Raw genomic sequence first — 19,704 nt, 5'->3', positions numbered from 1 at the left:
AGCTGGAGAAACAGACGTGCCCCCCCCCGCTGGGAGTCAAGGCAAGGACCAAACGTCTTCCCTGCGCCATTCCTCTGCAAGCTGAAAACGGCCGCCCGTAAACATCAAAGCTGAAGGTGCCCACAGGGAATCTCAAAACTCACTTGCCTGGACCTGTTTGCTATTCAGCCTTGGTGAGTAGCTCATGAGCAAGCACACTGATGCTCAGGAGACAGCACAGGGACACTCAGCCATATAAACCTGGATAGTGAGTCACCAGGCATGGGAAAGAGTGCCTGGCTGATCAACAAGACCACGGTCCCATCAGTGCAGATGCTGGGGCGGGAAGATGTGTGACTTACTTCCAAGAGAGCTTAACCGTGTACACCCGGCCACACTGGTGCGTCTTCCCTGCAGCTTCCAAGGACTAACATCTACCAGTGTGAGGACTTCACATTCCTGCATCATTTACCGAGAACTCCCAGGCAGGGATTCCGGAGCTGGCTCCCAGCGGACACAGAGAATACACATTCCCTCATCACTGCTCAGGCCTCAGAGATTCTCAACGCCAACAAGCTGGGCTCCTGACCTGTCTCTGGCTTTCCCGAGACATGCCACGATGCCGGAGAGGAGAAACTCTGCACGTGACTAATAAGAATAACCAGTATAACAGAGGAGGAGCCATTCCAGAGTCCTGGAGGCTCTCCATCATCACCCGGGCTCCACGGTGCAGTCCCACCCTCGGAGATGGGCCCTCCTCTGCCTGCTGAAACACAGCTGGTGGAGTCTCCCCATCTCAAATATTCTAGAGTTTTATAGCTCACACGACACGTGTAAGCTTGATTACGTCATCTTCTTTTATTGTTTCCTAGTTGTTCTGCATGTGGGAATCTTTTTATCCTAAGATAAGAATCCACTACCTGGTCTCCATTATTTTGCTTCTCGCAGTTATTAGCACCGTGGGGAGAACACAGAAATCTCTCAACGCTTGCGAAGTTCACCTCATTTCATCTCTCCCCTTCCCCCATCCTCCAACGCAGCATTTCCTAATGTGTGTGCCAGGAGGGTTTTAGCTAAAAACGGATTCCAGGGTCTAACAGATTGGAAAATACCATACAGTGTGTCCCCTGAGAGTCACAACAGCCTAATAAAAGCTCTGAGACGTTCTCCTGTAAAGACACCTGCCGAGTCTTCTTCAACCCACCATGTCCCACAAAACTTTTTTCACCTCCAACAATTAACCTCCTGCAGAAATACTTTGAGAAATGTGCTGTGACGTTTTCCTCCATGGCCTCTGAAATTTGGTTGCTTTTCCTCTATATTATTCCTATGGAAGATTTTAACTATAGAACTAAAGCCATGTCTTTTTGTACCGTCCTCTGGATTCTAAAGCCCTTCAAGCGAGAACTGCGTCTATCCTGTCATCCTCGGCAAAGGAGCTGAGGGGCCTTCCCTACTGACTGTAGGATGCTCCTGACCTGCCCCTGACTTTCCGAAGACATGACATCACGTAGAGGAGTGTCCTCACGTCCCTCTGGTGGTGGCTGTGGCCCACTTCACTGCACTCTGGGCCCCAGTTCAGACCCTCCTCATCTGTTTAGAACAAGCTGAGAGCTCTTGGCATGCAGACAGGAGTCCGAGGCTCTCAAAGCAGAGTGTCAGGCTGCTCTGCTTTCCAGCTGAAGCAGGTCAGACAAGGATCTCGCTGCTCGCAGCCAAGAAGGTTGGGTGAGGTCACAGGATTCCTCAAAGGCAGGGACCTGGACAAATGAGCTCCTGGCCAGAGCAGAATCTGGACCCTGTGAGGGTTGCTCCAATATACCCAGCCTTAAACACGGCCACCCTGGATGGGGTCTGATGCCAAATCATCACAAATACATAACCCCTCCTGCCAAGACTCTGGGAAATATTTTGCAAAGCTACTTCCACCTGGTTGCTCCCCTCAGGAGCTGGCCTGAAAGAAGGCCCCAGGCCAGCTCAGGACCAGCCTTCGCTGATCTACAGAGGTAAACCCGGAGATCCAGTCAACAAATGTCTCCAACAAAGAGTCATCAAGCATCTACTGCGTTCCGAGCTCTTGGGAGCTCTTTTTCAGGCTCTGAGGCTACGAACCAGGAGCTTATCTCCAAGTGGAGGAAGGTGACAGTAAGCCAACAAACCCATAAATAAGAAACCAGCAGGTGGGGATGAGAGCAACAGAAGAAATGTCAGGCTGGCTGCTTCAGAATGGGGATTGAGGGAAGGCCAGCCAGAGGAGGGCAACGTTCTGGTTGGGATGGAAAAGCTAAGAAAGGTTAGGGCAGGTGGAGGCTGGAGCCTTCCAGGCAGAGGGAAGAGGCGGTGCAAAGCCTGGAAGGAGCCCAGGAGAGAATGCAGGCCCGTGAGGCTGGAAGGTCTGGGAGAAGCACGCCACCACGCGCTGGGGGGAAGGCAAGGGATCTTGCGTCCTATGTGACAGGAAGCTAAGCCTGATGTGGTAGACAGGGGTGGGAGAGAGAGGGACGGGAGGACGTCTGCATCAAGACCACCCCCTCTGAGGGGTCCCAGGGATACACGGGGCCTGACTGCAGCAGGTAATCGGGCAAGAGAGGCCACTGAGCTGAAGGCCATCCCATCTCAGAGCGAAGACTCCTGAGGTCTGGCAGGCCTCCTTCAACGGCCTTCAAAGGGGTCTCTCGGGCCATCCCAGCCGGTTCCACAGGGAGGCCCCTGGGCCAGGGGCTGCTGCCCCAGGAGGTGGGTTCTCCAGCCCCCTTCTCCTCCTCCCCGCTTTGAGCCCCACCCCTGCTGCTTTCCTTGGCGTCCCACGTGGTGCGCGCACCCCAGGCGGGAGGGACAGAGGACGGGTGGCTCTGGTCTCTGTGCGAGTTAGCACCCTCCCCCCCACTGCCGAAGGGCTGCTTCCTAGCGAAGACCACAGGGAAGAGGGCTGTCTGAGGGTTACAGACAGCTGGCCGTGGCAGGATCCCTGAGACTTGGAGACAACATCCGGTTAAAACAGAAAAAAAGTTCTCATCATGACCTTCAAGGACCCCTGCAACCTCCTCCCCGGAGCCCAGGTGGTGTCTGCCATCCTCTTGCTCCCCATGTGAATGTAGGTTAAATCTGCCCACAACACTTCATTCAAGGCCTAGGGCAAGTCACAAATGCCTTCCAATCCTGCCCTCCGTGCCTTCCCATGGCCTAAGGGGATACAGACCAGCAATCGGGACCCTCCCTGGCCTGGCCACCAGCCTGCATCTGCTGCTCTGCCCCCGACTGCAGCCCAAGCCCTGTTCCCTGCAGCCAACTAGACCTTCCAGGTATCCCGCTGACTCTGAGCCACACCCTGAGCTTCCCTGGATCAAGGCTCCTGTCGGCTGTTTCCTCCTGTGGGTACCCATTCCTCCCTTTGCTGCTCATTAAAATTCAACCAGTCTTCAAAACGCTGATTTAAAAACAAAACAAAACATTATTTAGACCGGAAGGAATTTCTCTCAAACTCACCGTTGTATTCTAATTATTCAGAGACCAGAGAAGCCCTTAGTTGAATGCAACCCTTTGGAGATGCTCAGAGACTGTGCCTGAGGGAGTTCCATGTCCCAAACCAAAACCTGGTCCATAGCAGGCGCCTGATGTGCATGTTCAGATTTAACTCAATTTAAAGCGTGCTTAATATCTGAGTCCAAAATCTAAATACATGGAAGGAAAGACACAGCTGCCCTCCCCGCTCTCAACCACGCCTGGCCCTGGGCTTGCACACGGGGGGCACATCCTCGATGCTGCAGAACTGACCCGCCCCCAGTAACCTCACACAGAGAGCCCGTCAGAACCAGCTCTTTGCGCCAGGGGTGAACCCAGGCTTGGCCAGGCCTCTCTCTCTGCCTGCACAGGAGTTACTGAAATCACGCCCCTCCCAGGAAGTGACCATGGCTCATCGGGTTAAACAGGAAACAGGAAACCTGGCTGCAGAAACCAAAATAGCTTAGCATCCCACTCCTGCCAGGGACTGAGATTTCAAGGGCACTGAGTCATAACAGATGCCTTTCTCTGTGTGAGTGTGTTTACACTTCCTCTTTCACAGGCAGACCTGCTGGCCTCCTCAGCGCTGCTCAGAAGACTCACACACACTTAGCTTTTGTTTCTGTCCCCACACGGGCTTGGATGCCAGGCTGCTTCTTCTTCTCTTCCCTGGAGACCTGCTAGGCCCTGCTGTAGGAGAGGAGGACCTGTACGCCCACCACCTCCCCACACCCAGCCACAGCTCTCTCCTCTCTCCTCTCTCTCTTTCTCCCCAGAATCAAATCGAACCAATAGGACAAAATCACCCACACAGTCCAACTTCGACAGCTCTTCCCATCGGAAGCACTACTTTGGCCATCTTTCCCCAAGAAATGCAATTGCCTTTATTATTCTCTGTTGCTTATCTTCCCAACTAATGTGTATCATCTCTGAAGTCAGAATTCATATGGACATTCTCTCATTTGCCACGGAATCCGTGACGCTGTGAGCCTCCGGGTATCTGCTTAATGCACAGGACTGGGATGCAGTGACTGTGTAAACTCAACCCATGGTCATGGAGTGCCCACCTGCTCAAAGGCAAGCTGACGACTTGGAGCTTTAAGGAGAGGAGAGGATGTCACATCACAGACAAGGGAGCCACACAGCCTTGAGAATAGAACTAAACTGGGGATTTCACTAGCTTGGTCACAAAGCATCAGGGTCACAAAGCCAGAGGTCCCGAGTCCAAGGAGAGGCACATCAATGAATGAGGGAGAATACAGAAAAGGTCTGCCCCCCGCACAGCTGCCATGTGCTCTAGGCCAGCCTACGCACATGGTACTCAGGCAACTGGGGGCACCTCCTGGTCCTCTGGACACTGTCCCCAGCATCTCATCGACACTGCCCACAGCATCAGGAGCCCCTTTCCGATATTCACGTTTGCTGTTCAGGCAACGGCAGCGCGCGGGAAAAGATGACCGTGAGCAAACAGGCCCACACTGGTCATCGTCACCTCGCCGACATCAAAGGGGGCCCTAGTTCTCAAAGGAGCCCCGAGGGAAGGTCAATTTGTTTCATCCTTTAAAATCATCTGTCCATACAACCAGACTCCAGAAGAACCTACCCTTTCCCTTAGCTCACACTCCTGTTTCATACACACTCTCCTGGCTGACAGGGTACTGGATTAGTGGTTCTTTCTTCTCCATAAGCATCAGGGCAACTGAGACCTAGCACCCATGCCTCCCCCTGACCCTCAGCAGGCTCACAGAAGCATTCAGACACGTCCGTGCTCTGGGTCACATTCTCTGGCTTTATGCTCTCGAGCACCAACAAGATGGGAGGTAGAAGAATGTTGAGTTAAACCTCGAGGTCACCACGAGGCTTGCTTCTCATGCTATTTTTTTCCAGAGAGGGTCACAAGGACATCTGGCTACCTATCAAGTCCAGAGTCTTACAGCTCAAGAGGAGAGAGAGGATTTCAACTCTCGGCCTCAGTGCCTATCAACCCTGGCTTGGCCCATGGAGCCAAGCTAGGAAAGGGGCCCCAGCGAGACTCGGCAGGTGACTGGCTGCCGTGATAGCAAATGTAAGCAGTTATTTCACTCGAGACAATCTATTTCCAGGGGCAAAGCAAAGACCCAAAGAGAACTCACTTCTTCCTCTTCTATGCCAGTCAGATCCCAGAAGTAGCCCAGTCGCATCTGTAATCTCTTCCAGTTTTCGAGAAACATGGTAGCTTAAAAAGAAAGGAAAAAATTCTATTAATTCTGAGCACCCTCAGGGTTCTCCAAGGGAGGATAAACTTATAAATTTCAAATTTAGGGACTTTCTTTAAAGCATTGATTCCCAATACTCCACATCCAGGAGAGCCCAAGAGATATATTTAAAGGGACACACACACACACACACACACACACACACACACACACACACCCTTTTCCCTATTTCTAGGTTATAAGAAAAGGGTAAACACTGATCTCAATAAATGAAGGAAGAACGGAAGGATAAAGGAAGTAAGAACGGAAGGGTCTGATGGTTTGTAGTCTTTTTTGACAAACCTCGTCTTCCCTACGCTCCCTCTTCCTGCACCTGCCTCAGCCCTCTCACTTTTTTCTCCATCTTTCTGTCCCCAGCACAACTTCCCTTCTCTGGGCCCACATCACCTCATTCTGCGGTTATGTAACATCTCCGAGTAGTTCTACCTGAGTCCAGGGTCGCAGTGTCCCTGCCCCCCATCCCGCATGCAGCTGGAAGACTCATCTCCCCAAAGGGCCATTCGCTCATTCTTCCATTTGTTTAGCAAAGACTCGTGGAATGCCTACCGTCCCCACACACTGGTTAGCCTGCCTTCTCCAACCACAGCCCTTGAAGGACAGCCCAACATGCTCCGGAAAGAACCAGCTCCCTCCGCCCTACAGCCATGGCTTCTTATGCCAGGATTGGACACCTGACCCAGAGCCCACTCATCGGCCAATCGGATTCTCTCTTTTGAAAACTGAAACTAAGAGACACAAAGAGAAGCAGAAATGGGACGAACCATGCAGCACGTGAAAGAAGGAGAGAGGTTTCTGATTCCTCCTTCTGCTCCAGTTGCCTAGGGGCCTGGCTATATTTAATTTTCTGCATCCATGAGCTTGCTTCTTACTTTCTTCTAATCTCTTATTATTTAAGCAAGCTTGAATGAATTCCCAATTAAAAAAAAAAACCCCCAAAACAAAAAAACTAGACCTGAGGTACCTGCAATATACAAAACAATGTTCTAGACATCCTGAGGAAGATTAGGTAAATCTGATGTGGATTTTGCTCTCTATGAGAAGAGATTTTACATAAGTACAGTACGAGGTATAATGTGATCAGGGCCTTAAGAATGACCCAGATAAAAGGCTGTGGGCATGCAGAAGAGAGGGTGCCAGCTGCCAGAGCATCTGAGCTGAGTCTTGAAGAGCAATGGCATTTGGGCGGCGCAGAGGGGCAGGGAGAGGGAGGATCCCAACACCCCCCCCCCAAACTTTCAATGGGTCCCTATTGTCTAGACTCTTCCCTCTGGACACAGGGACCCTGGGTATCTGGCCCAGCCCTTCTGTCCACATCTCTTCCCACCGTTTGTCAGCACACACCTCACACCTGCATTGCTGATGCGGGCATCGCCTCGCTGTCCTCTTCATCCCCAGCTTTTGCAAACCGTGCCCTCTCCCATGCTACCCTCCAGGGCTGCCCTCCTCCGCTCCTGACCAGCTCATCCTTTCCTGACCGAGTCCCATAAGATCAGCCTCCCAGGCGCCCATTCCTTTGCACTCCTAACACCCTTAGATCTGGTGCCCTGGAAGAGGCGGGGGCGTGGCAGTCCCTGAGGCCACCCCTACCTTTCTACACCACCCCTGGTGAGAGCCTGGGCGCCCTCCACTACCTGCCGCACTGGACTGTCGGCTGCCACACAGGTCTGCAGCATAGTAACAGGACCGCAAACTCTTCTTCGGCTCGTACCTGCCTCTGTTCACCTGGGAACAGCACCGGGCTGAGTAAAACAAACACCCACCTGCTGGTTGAACGTATGGTTACTTAAAGCTACATTTGTTTCACTTGGCGCTATGCTAGCTACTAGCTGCATCGTGGTACACGGATCTGTATCTTTTCTCCCTGGGATTTGAGACCTTGTCGGGTGGGTACCCCACCTCCCGACCCTGGCCTTGGCCTGGGGATGGTCTCCGAACAAGGGGTACGCCCCTCCTTTTCCTGCCCTCTTCTCAGTGACCGAGGAGGGCTCCGCACACAGACCGAGGTCTCCGTGAAGGAGAGAAGTCAGACTGGGAACAGAGGACAGGGCAACAGGGTCACCGAGGGGGAGTCACGGGGACACGGAGTACCGTCGTGGCCACGGAGGGCAGCTCACAGCTCCTGGTGGGAATCACGCCCAGGCACCACTCGGAGTGCTCGGCATGCACGTCCCACTGACGGTCACGGGAACACTAGGGTGCAGGTATCACTTCACCCGCTTGAGAGATGAGGACAGTGATGCTCCAAGGTGGAGGACCAACGCCATCCCAGGCTAACTCAGCACCTCGGCTAAGAGGACTGACTTCAGTGACACAGGGCTGGGCACGTTGGCTGGCACAGGGAGGGACTGGGACCCACGGTTAGGACTGCCTGACCCTGAAGTCACTGTCCTTAACCTCATCTCTTTCCTTCCCTACTTTTCAATAGGGCTTCACCCTCTTTCCAAAGTTCCCTGGAGTTTGAAGCCAGAACCCTGGAGGAGCTGGGCCTGACTGCTCTGCTGGGCCCGGGTCCTGCTGACCTGTCTCAGGGACCCCTGTTCCCGCCCCACCAGCAGCCCCATCGCTCTCTCTCCGTGGAGAATCACTTATTCTCCCAACCTTCTTCCTGGAAAGCTTAGGCCCTGGCCCAGGCCCACCCAGCACAGCACCACTGATCATAATAATCATGTAATGACAGGCATTACTATTATTACTTTTTAACATCTTTATTGGAGTATAGTTGCTTTACAATGGTGTGTTAGTTTCTGTTTTATAACAAAGTGAATCAGTTATACATATACTATGTTCCCGTATCTCTTCCCTCTTGTGTCTCCCTCCCACCCTCCCTATCCCACCCCTCTAGGTGGTCACAAAGCACCCAGCTGATCTCCCTGTGCTATGCGGCTGCTTCCCACTAGCTATCTATTTTATGTTTGGTAGTGTATATATGTCCATGCCACTCTCTCACTTTGTCAGAGCTTATCCTTCCCCCTCCCCATATCCTCAAGTCCATTCTCTAGGTCTTTATTCCCGTCTTACCCGTCTTACCCCTAGGTTCTTCATGACCTTTTTTTTTTTTCTTAGATTCCATATATATATGTTAGCATACGGTATTTGTTTTTCTCTTTCTGACTTACTTCACTCTATATGACAGACTCTAGGTCCATCCACCTCACTACAAATAACTCAATTTCATTTCTTTTTATGGTTGAGTAATATTCCATTGTATATATGTGCCACATCTTCTTTATCCATTCATCTGTTGATGGACACTTAGGTTGCTTCCATGTCCTGGCTATTGTAAAAAGAGCTGCAATGAACATTTTGGTACATGACTCTTTTTGAATTATGGTTTTCTCAGGGTATATGCCCAGTAGTGGAATTGCTAGGTCGTATGGTAATTCTATTTTTAGTTTTTTAAGGAACCTCCATACTGTTCTCCATAGTGGCTGTATCAATTTACATTCCCACCAACAGTGCAAGAGGGCTCCCTTTTCTCCACACCCTCTCCAGCATGTATTGTTTGTAGATTTTTTGATGATGGCCATTCTGACTGGTGTGAGATGATATCTCATTGTAGTTTTGATTTGTATTTCTCTAATGATTAGTGATGTTGAGCATTCTTTCATGTGTTTGTTGGCACTCTGTATATCTTCTTTGGAGAAATGTCTATTTAAATCTTCTGCCCATTTTTGGATTGGGTTGTTTGTTTTTTTGTTATTGAGCTGCATGAGCTGCTTGTAAATTTTGGAGATTAATCCTCTGTCAGTTGCTTCATTTGCAAATATTTTCTCCCATTCTGAGGGTTGTCTTTTGGTCTTGTTTATGGTTTCCTTTAATGTGCAAAAGCTTTTAAGTTTCATTAGGTCCGATTTGTTTATTTTTGTTTTTATTTCCATTTCTTTAGGAGGTGGGTCAAAAAGGATCTTGCTGTGATTTATGTCATAGAGTGTTCTGCCTATGTTTTCCTCTAAGAGTTTTATAGTGTTTGGCCTTACATTTAGGTCTTTAATCCATTTTGAGTTTATTTTTGTGTATGGTGTTAGGGAGTGTTCTAATTTCGTACTTTTACATGTATCTGTCCAGTTTCCCCAGCACCACTTATTGAAGAGGCTGTCTTTTCTCCACTGTATACTCTTGCCTCCTTTATCAAAGATAAGGTGACCATATGTGCGTGGGTTTATCTCTGGGCTTTCTATCCTGTTCCATTGATCTATATTTCTGTTTTTGTGCCAGTACCATACTCTCTTGGTTACTGTAGCTTTATAGTCTGAAGTCAGGGAGTCTGATTCCTCCAGCTCCAATTTTCGTTCTCAAGATTGCTTTGGCTATTCGGGGTCTTTTGTGTTTCCACACAAATTGTGAACTTTTTTGTTCTAGTTCTGTGAAAAATGCCAGTGGTAGTATGACAGGGATTGCATTGAATCTGTAGATTGCTTTGGGTAGTAGAGTCATTTTCACAATGTTGATTCTTCCAATCCAAGAACATGGTATATCTCTCCATCTATTTGTATCATCTTTAATTTCTTTCATCATTGTCTTATAATTTTCTACATACAGGTCGTTTGTCTCCTTAAGTAGGTTTATTCCTAGATATTTTATTCTTTTTGTTGCAATGGTAAATGGGAGTGTTTTCTTAATTTCACTTTCATATTTTTCATCATTAGTGTATAGGAATGCAAGAGACTTCTGTGCATTAATTTTGTATCCTGCTACTTGACCAAATTCATTGATTAGCTCTAGTAGTTTTCTGGTGGCATCTTTAGGATTCTCTATGTATAGTATCATGTCATCTGCACACAGTGACAGCTTTACTTCTTCTTTTCCGATTTGGATTCCTTTTATTTCTTTTTCTTCTCTGATTGCTGTGGCTAAAACTTCCAAAACTATGTTGAATAATAGTGGTGAAAGTGGGCAACCTTGTCTTGTTCCTGATCTTAGAGGAAACGGTTTCAGTTTTTCACCATTGATGATGATGTTGGCTGTTGGTTTGTCATATTTGGCCTTTATTATGTTGAGGAAAGTTCCCTTTATGCCTACTTTCTGCAGGGTTTTTATCATAAATGGGTGCTGAATTTTGTCAAAAGCTTTTTCTGCATCTATTGAGATGATCATATGGTTTTTTCCTTCAGTTTGTTAATATGGTGTATCACATTGATTGATTTGCGTATATTGAAGAATCCTTGCATTCCTGGGATAAACCCCACTTGATCGTGGTGTATGATCATTTTAATGTGCTGTTGGATTCTGTTTGCTAGTATTTTGTTGAGGATTTTTGCATCTATGTTCATCAGTGATATTGGCCTGTAGTTTTCTTTCTTTGTGACATCTTTGTCTGGTTTTGGTATCAGGGTGATGGTGGCCTTGTAGAATGAGTTTGGGAGTGTTCCTCCCTCTGCTATATTTTGGAAGAGTTTGAGAAGGACAGGTGTTAGCTCTTCTCTAAATGTTTGATAGGATTCGCCTGTGAAGCCATCTGGTCCTGGGCTTTTGTTTGTTGGAAGATTTTTTAATCACAGTTTCAATTTCAGTGCTTGTGATTGGTCTGTTCATATTAAAAATAATAGTAAACATTTAACAAGAAACATTTACTATTATTTTTAATTGTAATTTGTAGGCAGCCGTGCCTAGGGGATCTTGGTTGCTGTAAACAAATACACAATCGCATAAAACACACAGCAAGGCTGTTAAAATAACAAAATCAAACCCTAAGCCAGGAAGTGCTGACACAGTCCCACCGTATTTGCTTTCCCTGCACTGATGCTATGTGAGAGGAAGTTAGGGGAGCTGGGGGTGGTGAAACGGTCGCAGACCTCAGAAGGGGTGGGAGGTATCTATTCATCCATCGCGGAGAGGAGGGAAGGTACCGCTGAAAACCAAGTTTCCCCACGACAAGGAATCACGCATCCCAGGAGAGGTCTTGAGGGACTGTGGACCAGAGTCAGTAAGCTTCAGCTGCTCAGTCACAGTAATATCTGCCAGACAGATTCATGGGAATGAGGGGTGCAGCATATCAAAGCATGAGTGTGTATTTTGCGCTCCAATCGGTTCAAATGGATTTGGGGTGATTACAAGACGCTGCCTTTTGACAAGCAGGCACAGAGCCGCCTGGCACCGCCTGGGCCACAAGCTGCAACTTCAGATTGTTCTCCTGCCCCTTCCTGTGAACAGTTCCAGAGCTACACGGCCACAAGTGCCCTGTCCTCCGACTCCCTGCCTCTATTCTGTGGGCTGACACTGCCCACATTCCTGGGTAGTGGTCCTTCTCCCTGGGAGAACAGAGTCTCTGCTGGACACCTTCCTCGGTGGCCTGGTCATGCGGGAATCTTTCCAGCTCGGTTCCGTCTCCACCCATGTAGAGGTGCCCACAGGGGACAGAGGCCACTGGGACCAGTTCTGGCAGCAGTGCTAGAACAGACCTTGCCTCTCTCCTGCTCACACTCCCGGGATGTGTGACTCACGGCCCCATCCTGGTGTGTCCTCCAGGCCCCCTGGAATCACGGATAAACCTAGCAGCTTCTGCAGCAGGACAGTGGCCCTGCCGGTCTGTAATCCGATGGGAAAGATGAGGGCCTGCACTGGATGGATGAATGAAAGGCAGGCTGCTACTCCCAACGGGCTGAAACATATCCCTTTGGTCCCTTCCTTAATACCCGTGGGTGTGTCTTCTTAGAAATGTTCAGTGACCGCGGGGTGGTTATTCCAGGTTATCCCAGTTTGTAAGAATAGAAGTGTGTGTGTGTACACGTGTGCATGCGTGTGCTTATAGTCAGATAGCTGTGGCCCAGAGAAAGTTTATTACCCCAAGACTCTGGGGGGAAGGGAGGAGGAGGAAAATGAAGGAACTATTTGTTCCTTCCTTCACAGATCCCTTTGGTGAGAATATTGAAAACATCCCTCTGGCATTAAGTAAAATCTCTGCAGTCTACACTCGCCTTGTTCCGGGATTTGCACTGAGCATGGAGGCAAGAGACCAGGTCTGGACCCACCTTTACCCCCAGCTAACTCCGTGGCAGTCACCCCACCACTCTGAGTGTGACACCAAATGACATCTAGGACTTTCCATGTCTTAGGAGATGTACCTGGAGGTACCTATGAGTGTGTTAGGAGTTTTCAAAGCATGCATGGGTTCAATCTCCGAATAAATCCTACATGAGATTAATACCAGATTCACATTACTCTATCTCTTTAAAAATATATATATATAAAGCCACGGAGGATATTCTTAGTTCTATTCACATGTATGAGTAAAGGAGAGAAATCTATTGTCCCTAAAAATGCTTTTTAAGATATAAGGACCAAATACTAAGGAAGCAAACCGAGGGATATGGGCTTTAGAGCTTGGTCACTGTACCCATTTAAAGGTACCCCCCCCCCCACAGAAGCAAGCCTCATGGTGACAACTTACCCCATAGAGCCATGAAGATGGAGAAGAAGACAGTGGCAGGGTTGTCAAACAGGTGGCTGGCCTGCGCCATTCCACAGGCTGAGCTGAGGTTCCAGAAGTCACAGGACTTGTCACACAGGGGACACATGGTGAAGGCATTCTGTTGGTCACACATCTCTTTGCTGCAGAAGACAGAGGCTGCTGGGTCAGGGGGGCTCCAGCAGGACCCTTCCCAAGCCCATCACCCCCAAAACAGCTCCCACTTCCGAATCCCTGCTTGAGCTTATCAACTCCAACAGCGAGATGTGTTAGAGAGTTGGAACTGGATTCTTCCCTTTGGAAGTGTTATTCTTATATCTTGTCTTAAAAAATGAATGGGTTACCCTTGGAGGTATGGAGCCCCCTGTCACTAAAAGTGGCCCAACAGAAAGTTAGTGACCATCTATCAGAGATGCTGTTCATTGGACAATGCCACATAAAGTCCATTCAAAATGTGCTGAGTCTATGGGGCTGGTGGGGCGCATCAACAATTGTGAATAAATCACCCATCGGAGGTTAGATTCCATTGTCCTCATTCAAGCATGGGCTGTCTCATCAGTGAGTAAGGCTGGTCACACAGAGGAACAAACACGAATGTGCAGCTGAACAAACACGAGTGTGCGGCTGAACCAACACAATTCCTTCCTCTGGAAGGAGAAGCCATGTGAAAAAGAATGGAGTCGGGTGGCTGGAAGCCCATTTCTAAGTGCATCAGCCATGTGACCGTTTGTAGAAAGGGAATTAGTAACCTCAACTTAATAAGAATTATCACAGACCTAGAGAACAAATGTATGGATCCCAAGGGGGAAAGGGTGGGTGGGATGAATTGGGAGATTAGGATTGACACACATACACTATTGATACTATGTATAAAATAGATAACTAATGAGAACCTGCTGTATAGCACAGGGAACTCTACTCAGTGCTCTGTGGTGACCTAAATGGAAAGGAAATGCAAGCAAGAGGGGATATGTGTATACATATAACTGATTCACTTTGCTGTACAGCAGAGACTAACACAACCTTGTAAAGCAACTATATTCCAATAAAAATTCTAAAAAAAAAAAAAATTTAAAGCAAAAAGAAAAAAAAAAAGAATAATCGTAACCATGAAACGGGATGAGGGAGGCCAGAAGAATAAGGTAAATTCTTCCAAAGTCTAGATTCCAAGATACTTGGAGAACCAAGAACTAGTCAAATAACCATCACCTATATTCTCACCTATTTTCAGTGTATTTCTATTACAGGACTCATGAATACATTTGAAATTCCATTCATTCGTTAGGTGATTAGCTGGGCCCAATAAATTTAGGCTCATCAGAGTGCTTGCAAATAAGAACCGAAGGATTCTCGGCCCTAACTGGCTTCCCCAGTAACCCTCCACACTACATTCTGGTAGGAAAAATGAATGAACTCATCACTCTGGTGTGTAATATTCCCCCTGGGGGATGGGTAAATGGCTAAGCTCATGGTTTTGGGAAAAAGGGTGGAGAACTGGCAATTTCATGAAAATGAAGCACTGGCTGTTCTCACAGAGCAGCTGGAGCCACAGTGATGGGGCCGCAGGGGATCCCAGGCTGAAACCACAGCTGGGTTTCCTCCGGAAACAGGCAGCAGAGGGCGCTACCGAGCACGGTACAGTCGGAGGCCGCCGCCGGCGGAGGCAGCTGGTACCTGGGTGCTGAAGCCTGGGATCAGAAACCCAGAAGCCGACAGGATGCCTGCGTCTAGCTCCCCATCGCTAAGCAGTCGAAAGGTTTCACCGAGGGCTGTCACTGTCTGTCAAGTCCCAGCTTTCAGGTTTGTTTTTAATGAGCCACGGCAGGGAAGGCCTTCTGTGTGAGAGAATGGAAACTCTAGGTCTCCGAGGATAAATCCCAGTTCCTCCACTGACTCGCTGCTAAGCTCTCCATTGGCAAGTGTCAAGAGCGGCGACTCGCTCACATAGACAATATTAAATAGTAATTTCTTAATAATAAGTTCAGCCGTGCTAGCTTCACCTGGGCATGCGCTTGCTGGTAACCAGAGAGTAAGGTTTATTTTAAGTCTTCTGGGTCAGACACATGTTGGCTGCCTGGCGGAGGAGTTGCTGCTTTTGGAGAGGAGAGTACCTCTTAGAAAACAGACTCACGTGGAAAACAGTGGGTCTGCACAAAGTCTAGTAAAGAGCTTTGTTTCTAAGCCATTTCTGAGAAGACATGAGTTCTCATATCTTTGCTGTGGAGGGTTTTTTTTTTTTACACATAGAAGGGGGTGGAATCCTAGAACACCTAATCTCAATCAAAACTAGTCAATGCTAAAAGGTCAGGAGTAAAAAAGTATTAGTCACCAACCTGGCGCACTTTGAAACGTAAGGGCTGTGTACATTATTGGTTTTAAAATTAGAATGCAGTCAACTGCCAATCATTTGTACAAAATGGCAGCCATGGTACATGGATACTCATCACATCTTTTAAGTTTGAAGTCAGAATGCTCTACGTTTATTGGGTTGGGCTTTTTTGTTTCATCTTTTGGGTTTTTTGATGCAAGCAATTTGAACAGAATTCTGGAGAAATTCTGCCTTAGGATGACATTAAAAGGACTCTGTAGTCTCTGAAAGAGGCTGCCTCTAGACAAGCTGAAAGATGGGGGAAGCTCCCCTAGAACTGAAGTCAGGGCTGGGTCATTCACTAGCTGCATTCACCACAGATTCCTAGTTCGAGGTAACAGTGGCTATAAATGCTATGGTGTATTTCTTCAATCTATCATTTTCTCTATGAAGCAGAAAAAGGCTGATGAATGGGCTGACCATCAGGTGAACCAAGACCCCAGAGTGGGTGGTGTCCTCAATGAGTGACCCACTGCTCACAGGTCAGGCGACACAGGGCTGTACTAGCCACAAAGGGAGGCAATTATTCAGGAAATTCAGACAGAACATCTGCTATTAAGGTCTCAGATCTAAACTAACCAATTTTTGAAAATATGGTTTAGATTAATGAGCTTTGAAAAAATGCTCCAGTCTTTCCTAGGCGTGTAAGCAAATGGAGAACAAATGCAACCAACCCCTGGCTAAGTCAAGGAAGGTTCTATAGATGTATCGTGCACATATGGAATTATTATTTACAAGTGACGCTTGTGTCTCACATATCAAAGTTCTTGGCGATACAAGGTACCATTTAAAGTTCCACATGATGTACATTTTCTGGTTTTGATGCTGTACTGTAGTTACATAAGACAACATCACTGGTGGAAACTGGATGAAGGGTACCCTGGGCCCTCTGCTCTATCTTTACCACTTCCTGTGGATCTATACCGTTTTCAAAATAAAGCATTTTCTAAAGTGATACACAGATACTAAATTCCAGGCTTAATGCCAAAATTAGAAACCTTTAAAATAATCCCAGGAGGAGTGCAAGTTTTTTGTTTTTTTTTTTGCGGTACGCGCGCCTCTCACTGTTGTGGCCTCTCCCATTGCGGAGCACAGGTTCCGGACGCGCAGGCTCAGCAGCCATGGCTCACGGGCCCAGCCACTCCGCGGCATGTGGGATCCTCCCGGACCGGGGCACGAACCCGTGTCCCCTGCATCGGCAGGCGGACTCTCAACCACTGCGCCACCAGGGAAGCCCCGCAAGTTTTTAATCATGCTTAGGAGGGGCTGATAGACACAGACCCTAGAAGAGTACTATTCGTTTGGATTCAGTATTGGGACTTAGAGGCTATTCCTCTGTTGATGAGGATTGGTAGTTTGTGAGTTTTTGCCAGGTGTAGAGCTTGGACTTTTGATAGACATACAATTACGATTAAGGGGCAGTTCTCAAAACCTTCTTCATAGTATGCGTAAGTTTTTCTATTTCCACATTTCTGATTTGCCACACCCTACTCTGAAAAACTGGCAACCAAACTTTCAAATTTTATAACAGCCAATTTCAAACTTTTTTGTTATAGAAAGTTATAAAACAGTTTAAAAAAATTTACCACAGATTCCAGTATGTGAGTATATACGTACCCGCTCCCCACAAAACACTTATATCACTGAATTAACTGTCATGAAATAATTCTGATACTTCCTTCTCGTGATGACTACTAATATTATATTTGATTCTACTCTGTCCTAATTCTAGTTCATTTAAAAGGTAACGATTAGGGCTTCCCTGGTGGCGCAGTGGTTGACAGTCCGCCTGCCGATGCAGGGGACACGGGTTTGTGCCCCGGTCCGGGAAGATCCCACACACCGCGGAGCAGCTGGGCCCGTGAGCCATGGCCGCTAAGCCTGCACGTCCGGAGCCTGTGCTCCGCAACGAGAGAAGCCACAACAGTGAGAGGCCCACGTACCGCAAAAAAAAAAAAAAAAAAAAAAAAGGTAACGATTAAATTGATTCTATAATCCATTAATGGGCTGCTATCCACAGTTCGTAAAACGTCACACACTCCAGGATGTCTGCAATGATAATGATCACATTTTACACGCATCTAAACCTGCACATACATGAGTGTCCACACATGTGCACAGATAAATGACTTTGCAGCTTGTGTAGACCATGGTCATTTCCAGCCGCAGTGGTCACTGTCACATGCATTCCCATGTGGAGAACCAGGGCACAAGTTCTAAGTCCTGATGTAAACCAGCACACAGATGCCCTACCTGCCGCGCTGAGTTGGTTCAACCTAAGGCCCAGCTCCCCAGGGATCCCAACCAGGCAACTGAGCCGTTTTTTCTGAGACTGAACCAGGTGGGGCCAGTTGGAGCAACTGGGCTGCAGGGGAGGGTAAGAGCCCTCAGGAAGACTGCACCGCTTACTGGAAAAAGCAAAGACCTTGGAGCAGGTGGAACTCAAATCCCAACCCTGACAATGATTAATTGCTGAAGTTGGACAAGTGACCTCAGGTAGCATCCAGGTCTCCATCTCTCTGAGGTGAGAATACCTATTGTTGACAACACTGATCTCTACAGGATCAAAGAAACAGCACACAGAAACCACCTAGCACCATGCCTGGTACAACTGAGACCAGGAATCTGGTAAGTGCTCGTGCTTCCTTCATGCTGCACGAGGCAGAGCCCGGAAAACATAGCTCCTGTGACCAAGGTCCCAGAATGCCAGTCCTGAACCCGGAACGGATGACACCACAGTTTTTATACACAAACATATCCAAACCCTTGTCTCTCATACCAAGGTATTGAGCTTTATTCTAACTACTGACACGGCCATCTCCAGTGTCCCTAACCTGCAACAGCTTTTCTATAGAGCGACATAATGGAAGATCACCTGGTTCCTGCCACTGGTGGATACGCTTTCCTCAAAGAGCACAGCTCTTGCCCGTTTCTTCAGGGTGGCCCCGACTTCCCCAATCCCTAACCCCAACTGTCGTGGACACCCGCAGGCTGCCCAGTGTCCCCATCCCCCGGGCTACTGAGGGAGCATCCCTGCTGGCACAGTGTCATCCTGCCCCCAAGCCACGACTGGTTGACCCAGAGCCTCTACCTAAGCCAAAAGGAGTCAATAGGACTTCTTCACTTGGGACCAATCGAGTATAAAGCTCTCAGGTATGACACCCATGAGCTACAAGCAGCAGTGTTTACATCCAATGGAGAAACTCTGCAGTGAAACAAATAAATACTAAAAATAATCAGAGACAGGCAGTAAACAGAAGGAGCCCCTATTTCCATAGTCCCTTGGGCTAGCCACGTGCCTGCCACTGGGTCCCTTGAGGGCCCCCCGAAACCCTGAGGATAAATTCCCTTTTTCTGCATATGTTAGTTCACATGCATTTCTATCACTTGCAACTGAAGGAGTATTAAAATACACAAATGAGGGAATTCCCTGGCAGTCCAGTGGTTAAGACTCCCCGCTTCCACTGCAGGCGGCCCGGGTTCAGTCCCTGGTCGGGGAACTAAGATCCCGCATGGCTCGAGGCATGGCCAAAAGAAAAAAAAAGTGAAATGCATAAAGAATGCTTCCGTTTAAAAAGCCAGTTCTGGAGATGGTAAGAGATTTAAATTCTAAATATTGGCTAAGTGTCTCAAACTCTATTTCCACATATATTGATTCATTCGACAATAATTTATTAATACTTTGCTGTGTGCCAGACGCTGTCTACTTTAGTCCTCACAACACCACCATGAAGTAGGTGTTATTATGACCATTTCACAGCCAAGGAAACCAAGAGTCAGGGAGTGAGGTACCCAGTCACACAGCTACTAGGTAACACATTCAGTCCTAAAGGATGCTCTTTTTAAGTCCCTATTTTCTTGGTAGGATCTCTCTTCTCCATCAGGATCAACCTTTGTTCCATGTCTTGGATCCCCAAGAGCCCCGCTACGGGGCCTGTCACCTCCTGCAGTTTCTGACATCCTGAGCCAGAGCTGAGGCTTCCTCAGCTCCAGAGCTGCCTGCTTCTGCAGACAGCCTCACAGCATCTTATCCCAGCAGCGTCTGACCACATAGATGCCATCTCTATCCAATACCACTCAACACTTCCTGCCTTGGGTCATCTGGGAAACCAAAGGGAAAAAGTCATGAACTTGAAGGGGAAAAAAGCTTTTCTCAGTCATGATTTCTTTTTCATCCGTTTTCAGACCCTGCCCAA

The 19,704-nt window shown here is 48.1% G+C and overlaps 1 protein-coding gene across 1 annotated transcript in view; it reads right to left on the bottom strand.

Moving 5' to 3' along the window:
- Positions 1 to 19,704, bottom strand: part of ANO2 (anoctamin 2) — a gene marked incomplete at both ends in the record, with an annotated part of 323,071 nt that overhangs the window by 154,798 nt on the left and 148,569 nt on the right. Inside the window, 2 exons of the mRNA XM_079714644.1 lie at positions 5,613 to 5,695; positions 13,123 to 13,283. Of these exons, the coding sequence (XP_079570770.1) occupies positions 5,613 to 5,695; positions 13,123 to 13,283 (244 nt within the window). The remainder of the gene's footprint in view (positions 1 to 5,612; positions 5,696 to 13,122; positions 13,284 to 19,704) is intronic.

The sequence above is a fragment of the Hyperoodon ampullatus genome (assembly GCF_949752795.1).
Source record: "Hyperoodon ampullatus genome assembly, chromosome: 11".
Classification (NCBI taxonomy): Eukaryota; Metazoa; Chordata; class Mammalia; order Artiodactyla; family Ziphiidae; genus Hyperoodon; species Hyperoodon ampullatus.
This window is presented reverse-complemented; position numbering and strand designations above follow the sequence as displayed.